Here is a 9789-nt window from a genome sequence, read left to right as displayed (position 1 = left end):
TCGAAAAAAGTATTTTCAATACACGTTGATATCATCATGATATAATAATAGCGTCTTAGTGATTATGATTATTCTAATCAGCCAATGAAAATAAGTCATGCTTGAGCGATCATCTCAGCAGGTATAAATACGGCAATTAGAGCAAAATTAATCAGTCTGCAGAGGAATTCACCGGGACCAGGTTATTCTATGTAACTGAAGCCTCGCTTCATACATAGAGGATAATTTCGTCAACCTAACTGAAGCCAAGCTTCATAGGTAGAAGCGAATAATTGTTCAAAAGTAAATATATCCAATTGAAGCCTAGCTTCATGGATGTAGAGGTAATATATTAAAGTTTGTGAATTGCATTTGACTCTGGGTACTTATATATTTCCATATTTTCTGAAAGCCTCGCTATCAGGGAATTGGTAACATATAGGTATTAAAAATCCAGAGGTAGATTTTAAAACGAATAAGCTTTGTAAAGTTAGAACTTTGTTGTAAATCCCTACCAGCAGCTTATCTTGGTATCTAAATAGAAGCCTCGCTTCATAGATAGACATATTTTTGCTGGACTATAGGAAAATTTCGGGTTGCAGCGTGATATCTATAACTTTTGAATTATTTCTTTGTGTTATATTGTAAACATATTTACTATATTGTGACTTTTGAGATTTTAATAGTGTATTTCGGAGTATTGATTCAAGCTGATTCTTTATGATATATGATAATTTCATAATCATTTGTATCTAATCAAACGGCAGGTAGCCCAAAGAAAAATTTATAAGATATTTGTTGTACATTCGCTCGGTACACGTTACATCATTAAGTATGTTTAAAATTATTTTCAAATGTTATCAAATTTTTATATTATTAATATTAATTGAAGGTGTAATTTTTACAGTTAAGTTGCAGAATCTGGGTATACAAAAATTATTTTAAATGCCATCAAGACAAATTTATCTCAACGCTTACAATGATCTGTTTGAGGTTACATATGCCTAAACCAAACGCCCTCTGTCAATGCCGCAACTGGAATCATCCACAAAAAGCGCGAGGCATTTTTGTTACGTCATATATTTCGTAAATTGTTGTTGACGTAATAAAGTTTTTTTTCGTCAGGAATCCATTAGCAGTGTGACAACTAAAATTGATGGGCCGTTCTTGAATAATGGATTTGGAACATGCTGAATAACATGATGTGTTTCATTTACATATTTCATTTGCTAACCCAGATAACTCCACAAATTGAACAATGTTTTAATAATGAGACGGATTACCAGTTTAAAAATCTGGATCATTAAAAGTGTAGGGGTCATGTCATTCATGATTTTTGAAGTAAAAAAGTGGGATCTACGGAACTGGATAGAAACTGGCAATGAAGGAATCTTCAGAATGCGAATTTGTCGTGACGTTTATAAAGTTCATAGGGATTCTATTCAGCTTAAAAGTCTATTCAGCTTAAAAGTAAGTGCAATTTCTAGATCTACTCCATGTGACTCAGTGTTCTTGTTGCTTATTTTTCATTTTTTAAAGTTTTCCATCATGCATTGCAACCAACCAAACTGTTACATCTTGTAAATCCAGCTTTGTAAAATAATCATGAAACGACCCCGAGAAGCTCATGTAATTTTTTAGAAAATGACAACGTTGCTTTCTCCCGTTCATCTTCAAATGAAAAGAGTACTTTCGGCAGTGGCTACGGGAAAATAAACAAACAAGAGATTTACCAAATAGAGAAATTCAAAATTTGGCTTTCACAAGAAAAGTAGACACTTTAGAGTAAAATCCTGAAAAATCTAGAGGGTGACTTTTTTTTTTAGTTTCCAATAAAGTTTATTTTTTATTCAACGTCGTTTTGTTAATTCATACCAGGCAAAAGTTCATTTCCATTTTTAATGGGACAGACTATAGTACATTTCACGCTAATTGTGAGACGAACCCTAAATGACGTTTGTATGGGCGCTGTGATTTTGAAATGGACGTCACGTCAGGTTACAACGCAAGTCATCGGGGAAAAATATAGTTTTAACATTTTGACCATATTACTGACTTTATGGAAAAAATGAAAAACATGCCTGGCGTGTAATAATGTAATGCAATATTCAGTCATTTTGATGATATTATATAGTGGGCATCCAATGTTGGGCTTGTAATGATGTAATGCAATATGTAAGTCATCATGATGATATTATATAGTGGGCATGCAATTTTGGGTGTATAATGATGTAATGCAATATGTAAGTAACTTTGATGATATTATATAATAGGCATGCAATTTTGGGTGTATAATGATGTAATGCAATATGTAAGTCATATGATAATATTATATAGTGGGCATGCAATTTTGGCTGTATAATGATGTAATGCAATATTTAGGTCATTTTGATGATATTTTATAGGGGGCATGCAATGTTGGGTGTATAATGATGTAATGCAATATGTAAGTCATTTTGATGATATTATATAGTGGGCATGCAATTGTTCTATAATGATGTAAAGAAATATGTAAGTCATTTTGATGATATAATATAGTGGGCATGCAATTGTTGAATTATGATGTAAAGAGATATGTAAATCATTTTGATGATATTATATAGTGGGCATGCAATTGTTGTATTATGATGTTATGTAATATGTAAGTCATTTTGATGATATTGTATAGTTGTGTAATTTGTTTGACAAACTTTTAGTGTTGCATATTGATTTACAGTTAGATAACACTGGAATACCATACAATATTTTATTAACAAGTAGTTGAATAATGTATATAATTAATGATTTTGATATGTTAAGTGAACTGATACGGAAATCTCTTTTTGACGATGTTAAGGGAAAAACAAGTTGACATCTTGAGATAGTTAAATACCTTGATGATATCAAATGATATTAATACATTGATGATAATGATGATAATGATATTAATGTGCACTGAGACATCTGGTGAGAAATCCATAAATTGGTCTTCATACTTTCGGTTTCGATTAAGGCCTAAAAGTTGCGGATTTTCTTTTTTTTATTATTATCTATTTTTCTATATTTTTTTTATTGATTTATTTTTTTAATTTTAATGCGCTACCGGAACAACGATATTGAACTGTTACTGACAACATCATTTTCAAAGTCTTTTTCTTTCATGAAGTAACTGTGTTTATGTAATTCAAAAACAATTATAATCTCATATGATGCTCATAATCTAATTCGGTTGCTTATTTCAGTTGTTTGTGTAAATACGCTTCTGTGAATATTTTATGTGAACATGTACTGATAAAGTCTCGGCATGTAAAAAAACAATATGCATATGAATTATCTAATGTGTGCGTGTGTGTGTGAGTAGCTTAGTTTCAATGTATATTTACTGTTTCAATATTTTAACTTAAGTAATATGTTTGTATGTGCGTGCGCGTTATATGTGTGTGTGTTGGTATGTGTATACGTTTGCGTGATTGTGTGTGTGCGCTGTACGCATGTACGTGTATAGGGGTTTGTCAATACGATCTAGTACAATAGTATCTTATATGCATATTGATAACATTTGTATACCACAACTTGTGATATATTTCACCAAACTGAAAGTTTGTTTTACTACTCTTTTGTATTCTAAAATAGTCCTACTGCATCACAAGAATGACCCCTTGTTGTTTTCTTTTCAAAGCAACGGCACAATATTTATTATATTATTCAGTATGTTGACTGTCGTGTATCCGGAGTATATGAAAAGCTTGGTCATCCAACTTTTACCCTTTGAAAATAGTTAGCTCTCAGTATTATTTTGGCTTTACTCCGAAAAGCGATAATTATTTAAATCAAGGAACCATGTATACTTATAGATCTCCATCAAACATCCCACTGACTTTTCACTTCCTCATTAACATGTTAGTTTTCTGCAACCTGCTTCTCTAATTTTCGTTACATTATGAAATATTATTCAAGAACTCAAACTAGACATAATGTCATACAGCAACCACGAAAGTTATATCCGAACCTGTCTCGTCTTAACTCAAACCTTTTGTTTACTAACGGTTGTATTCGGATACTTTTTGTCAGTGTTTTGGTATTATGGGTACATACATTTATTACAAATTGTGACGATGTACATAAGAATCCTGGACCCAGTACAGCTAGATCGTCTTTGTCCTTAGTATCGTCTTCACTTTACGATCCTTCTATTTTTCACAACCACCACAACCACCTATCTTTTGTACATTATAATGTTCAAAGTATTCAAAACAAGAAAGATTTATTGTCTGTTGAGTTCTTGGACTTCGATATTCTAGCTTTCACAGAAACTTGGTTAAGCGATTCTGTCCCCGATGAAAATCTGAAAATTCCTTCATTTCATTTGCCTCTCCGTAAAGACAAACACGGAGACAGTCATGGAGGTGTTATTATATATGTTAAAACAATCTTCACTTCAAGCATAGAGCTGATCTTGAACCAAGTAACCTAGAATGCTTATGGGTCGATGTTACATTGCATAACAACAAAAAGATACTTTTTGGCAACTTTTACAGGCCACCTAACGCTGATTCAATTTATAATAGCTTAATAGAAGACTCCTTTTCACTGGTTGTCGATACTTGGTTTTCCGATATATTCATCACGGGAGATTTTAATTTAAATACTCAAAATCGTAATGCATCTTTAAACATATCTTCACTCTGTCGAGAGAACGATCTTGTGCAACTTATTAATGAACTGACACATTTTACCGAAAACTCAAACTCAACTCTAGATCTTATATTTGTATCTAAAGCTGAAAATGTTTTATTTTCTGGTGTCCGTGACCATTTTCTTGACCAAAATGTTCGGTTTCACTGTCCAGTCTTTGCTTTGTTGAAATTTCACAAGCCAAAATTGCTTTCCTATTCAAGACACATATGGATGTATGACCGTTGTGACTTTAACAGTCTGAAACAAGCACTAGGTGAGTTCGACTGGCATTCTTGTTACCATGAGAACATCAATATTCAAACAACCAATGTAACAGAAAATATTTTAGAAATCAGCAGCAAATGTATCCCTAAAAAGTTGTCAGAATACGCTCTAACGATGTACCATGGATGAATACATCAGTCCGTAAAGCTATTAGAAAACGCAAATGTGCATACAGGAAGGCCAAACGAACTAACAGCGAACCCTCTTGGCCAAAATTGAGGAGACTTCGTAATGACACCGTCACATTAATACGACGATCTAAAATTGATTATTATGAACAAATGGAAAATAAACTTAAATCCGAGCCTCTCTCACCTAAGTCTTTGTGGTCTATTTATTTCACCAAATACAGACAAAACTATACCTCCTTTAAAAAGCCCATATACTGAAAATCTTATATACAATTACTTCGAAAAAGCTGAACTGCTGAATAACTATTTTTGTAGCCAAACTTTACTGAATGATGGTGGTAAGCAGGTCCCGCAAGCAACTCCTCCAACTGACACTAATCTCCTAACATCTCTGGTTCTTTGTCCACAAGAAATAGAAGACGCATTAAATAATCTCTCTTCAGGAAAATCATCGGGCCCAGATGGAATAAACAACCGTATTCTCAAAGAATCATCAGCTGAATTATCAATCCCTCTATGTTCTCTCTTTAATCACTCTCTTCGTTCATGTATAGTCCCTGAAACTTGGAAAGACGCAAATGTCTGTGCTATTTACAAAAAGGGTGACACCTGTCTCCCTGTCAACTATAGACCTATTTCATTACTCAGTTGCATTGACAAGGTTTTCGAAAGAGTTATCTTCAAACACATCTATAATCATTTAAACGCTATCCGCTTGTTGTCCCCTTTTCAGTCTGGATTTAGACCAGGTGACTCCACAGTTAATCAGTTAACACTTTTATATGATACATTTTGTAAAGCGCTCGATAATGGTTTAGAAGTAAGAACGGTTTTCTTTGACATAAATAAGACATTCGATAAGGTGTGGCACAAAGGCCTGTTGGTCAAACTAGAAAATGCTGGTATTTCGGGTAAATTATTAGACTGGTTTTCAAATTATCTCTCCTGAAGACGACAACGCGTTGTGCTACCTGGTCCTCAATCTACATGGGATGCAGTAAATGCTGGAGTTCCTCAGGGCTCTATTTTAGGAACCCTATTGTTTCTTATTTTTATAAATTATATTGTCGTTCACATTGGAAGTCATATCCGTCTTTTTGCTGACGATACCAGTTTATATATTGTTGTTGAAAACCCAAATGCTGCTGCAGAACACCTCCAATCTGATATTCTAAAAATAACAGAATGGACCGATACATGGTTAGTTAACTTTAATCCTGCAAAGTCCGAATGCCTATTGCTAAGTAGAAAAATGCATCAGCAAAACCATCCATCTCTAAAAATGCATGGCCAAATTATACCGGAAGTAGAACACCACAAACATCTGGGTATCATTCTTTCAAATGACTGCTCTTGGCATGAACACATTAACTATATAGTAAATAAAGCATGGAAACGGGTTCACATTATGCATAGACTGAAATTTACGCTTCATAGGAAATCTTTTGAAGTAATATACACCTCTTTCCGACCAATTCTAGAATATGCTGATGTTATATGGAATAATTGCTCTATGGCTGAAAAGGATATGCTTGACAAGATCCAAAACAAATGTGCTCGTATTGTATCGGGAGCAACCAAACTGGTCTATCTCGATAAACTTCAACAGGAAGTGAATTGGTCATCCCTAGAAGAGAGACGACGCGTTCACAGGCTTATAATGTTCTATAAGATGATAAATGGTCTTGCACCAGAATATCTAACAAATCTCGTTCCCCCAAATATTGGATCAACGTCTTCGTACAACCTTCGAAACCCAGATCAGTTGAGACCTGTACATTCCCAAACTAACCAATATTCAATTCTTTCTTACCAGTGACAGTTCGCGATTGGAATAACCTATCAACATATGTAAGAAATTCACCCACTTTAAAAGTTTTTAAAAGTAAAGTTATGCCAGTCCGTGATAGTACGCCCGCTTATTTTTATAGCGGATCACGAATGGTCTTACATGCTAGGCTTCGCATGAATTGTAGCAAACTAAATCATCACCTTTTGCCATTGTGGACAACCTGAAAACAACTATCACTATCTTCTCGAATGTCACTTTTATAGTTGCCACCGTACATGCCTTCTCACAAAAGTGCGTCAAATCACTCTAAATGTCTCTCTTCATACTCTTCTGTTTGGGGGTGGTTCTCTTTCTCAATCAGACAATTCGGAGTTATTTCTGGCCGTCCAAAAAATACATAAAATACATAGTGGATAGTGGGAGGTTTGCATGACGAGTAAATGTTGCAAAGTACTGTCTACGACTTAACAATTACACTGGTAAACACTTAAAAAAATAATCATAGTCTTTATACTGTCTGTGTGCTAAAAAATCATTTGTCTCTTCATCTCTAAACGTTGGTTTTCATCTTAATATTCCTTCTTCTTTTTCTCTTTCTATATTTATTTCTATTAATATATTATATTAAAATATCTATCAATTACAAAAATGCAAGAGCCTTACCACATAACTTAGTTTTGTGTATGTTTCAAAAATATTTCAGTAGAAGCGGTTGTGGTACACATTTGTTATATGCTATTTACTTGCTCATAGATCTACCAGCCATGTATTAGTTTTATTGTAATTCATCAATCATGGAGATTGACTTTAATAAGCACTTAGTGCTTCCGTCAAAATCCTTTGCGTATATTATGTTAGTATGGTTATGAAACTGAATGTATGTATAATGTATGATTAAAATATATGCAATAAATATGTTTAAACCAGACTATCATTTTTAAAAGAAAATCGGGGAAAAATATAAATAGTTACCGTTAATCATTATTACATTAATTTATTGATAACACGTATATCTAGTTAAATGAAAGAGAATTTTGTTTGAAACAAATCATTTGGCAGAACTGAATCAATAGATCCGATGCAAAAAATCAAACATGTGGGACAGTTCGTGGACTGTTTACCGTCGATCATTTTGTAGCGCTTTTTCAGTTGACGTCACTAACGTCCCGTCGATTTCCCGCTATCATTCTCATCCTTTCATGTTTGTGATCTCGTATGTGCAGTTTTTGAATAACTTGCGCAAGCTGAGAACGAGTATCCTGATAGCCGATTAATTGTTCTGTGTTAAGTTTATGTTTTCGTATGTATCTGAAGGAGTATAGCCAATTTGTTGACAAAGTTTAACAATCGCACACATTTTCAGTTTTTTAACGAACGTCATATTTCTACATTTAACGTTATGACCACTGCTGTTCAAAACTTGATGATTTCGCCATTTCATGTCTAAATGACGCCAAATTTGGGCATAATGTCAAAAGAAAATAAATTATTAATATCAATTAATTCATGCAAAATCGTCATCTGATGACCAGTCTGATCGTAATGTCGGTAGTGATGGTTTTTTTGATTTTACAAGTTTTCTTTTCTTTTTCTTTCCATCAACTTTCACCTGTACAAAGCCAGATGGGGCACACACATTGTCAGTTTTACTTTTCTTATTCATATTCAACTCACTATAATTTATTGTTGTATCAAGTGTTAAGTTGTTCTTTTGCTCAACATGTGTTGGAAACCCTGAAAATCCGCAAATTGTTGGACTATCAGTCAAGGTTGTATTAAGTGGATCTTCACATGTTGCAGTTAAAGTTCTTTCTAAAGACGAATTATTTCTATCTTGTCCCTCACCCGAAGTGCTAGTTTCGTTCTCACAAGATGGATAATGTCTTTCTTGTCCATAATCTTCCATGTCAGATTCATTCTCTGTTTCTGAAAAATACAGTATGAAAATGTTAATTAATCGGTTACTATAATGAATAAGGTAGACAACTCATCCTATATAAGGGCATTAAGGTTTACAAGAGTGAATTCCCTTGTCACAATTATTATTCAACTTGATTGACATAAGATATTTTTAAACAATCAATCAGTCAATCATCAATAAAGTTTAGATAAAATATATACAATGTAAATATTTAGCTTACCGGATTCCGAATTGGCATATGAAAATGCAGGTTCCATTTTCTCGTTTTCTGTATCTGAACCTGTCCATGAATCAAACAGTGGAGTGCTGTAGGTATATACTGATGGCTTGTCAAGAGGATAGATTTCCTTGATGAAGTCAAAAAAGGAATATACGTTTCCTTTCACGACACTGCGCCACATCACCTCGGCCATGAGGGACTCCCATTGAGAAGCTGTCGTACCCGACATTCGTCTGCAAAAGAAAGTGAAATATGCGTAAATCTTTTAAGTAAAGATAGCTATTATAAAGTACATTTTCCCCCCATTTGAAAATATATGTTTACTGTTCTTGATTTGACCCCTATGTAAATTTCAGAAGTATGCACTAAAGGAAACGGAATGAACCTTATATATACTCCTAGTTTAGACCCCGGGGTCTATTCCAGGATATAAACGGCCACTTCAAGGCAATTTTAATAAAATACAAATGTCATTCATTCCGTAAATACATAAAACGTATAAAAATTGTATCATGATAAAAAAATAATTTAAATTTCAGAAGTAAAACTTGAATATAATGCACTAAAGAAAACGGAATGAACCTTATATATTTACTCCTAGTTTAGACCCCGGGGTCTATTCCAGCGGCAATTCAATGTTTATAAAACACAAATGTCATTCATTCTGTAAATACATAAAAAGTATAAAAAATGTATCCTGATAAAAAAAGTAATTTAAATTTCAGAAGAAAAACTGGTAGATAATGCACTAAAGAAAACGGAATGAACCTTATCTATACTCCTAGTTTAGACCCCGGGGTTTATT

The 9789-nt window shown here is 33.5% G+C and overlaps 2 protein-coding genes across 2 annotated transcripts; one reads left to right on the top strand and one right to left on the bottom strand.

Annotated features, from left to right (window-relative positions):
- The first annotated feature begins 6303 nt into the window (after window positions 1-6303).
- LOC132737389 (uncharacterized) lies at window positions 6304-6870 on the top strand. The gene has a single exon (XM_060724671.1). It carries the CDS (start codon window positions 6304-6306, stop codon window positions 6868-6870), a length of 567 nt encoding a protein of 188 aa, XP_060580654.1.
- A 971-nt stretch (window positions 6871-7841) lies between these two features.
- On the bottom strand, window positions 7842-9213 carry LOC132737399 (uncharacterized). The gene is made up of 2 exons (XM_060724682.1): window positions 8985-9213; window positions 7842-8769 (listed from the first exon to the last, which is right to left on the bottom strand). Exons 1-2 carry the CDS (start codon window positions 9211-9213, stop codon window positions 8348-8350), a joined length of 651 nt encoding a protein of 216 aa, XP_060580665.1. The 3' UTR covers window positions 7842-8347.
- Window positions 9214-9789: the final 576 nt, after the last annotated feature.

Source organism: Ruditapes philippinarum, unplaced genomic scaffold (genome assembly GCF_026571515.1).
Source record: "Ruditapes philippinarum isolate M1 unplaced genomic scaffold, ASM2657151v2 ctg8439_1_1_1_1, whole genome shotgun sequence".
Taxonomy (NCBI): Eukaryota; Metazoa; Mollusca; class Bivalvia; order Venerida; family Veneridae; genus Ruditapes; species Ruditapes philippinarum.
This window is presented reverse-complemented; position numbering and strand designations above follow the sequence as displayed.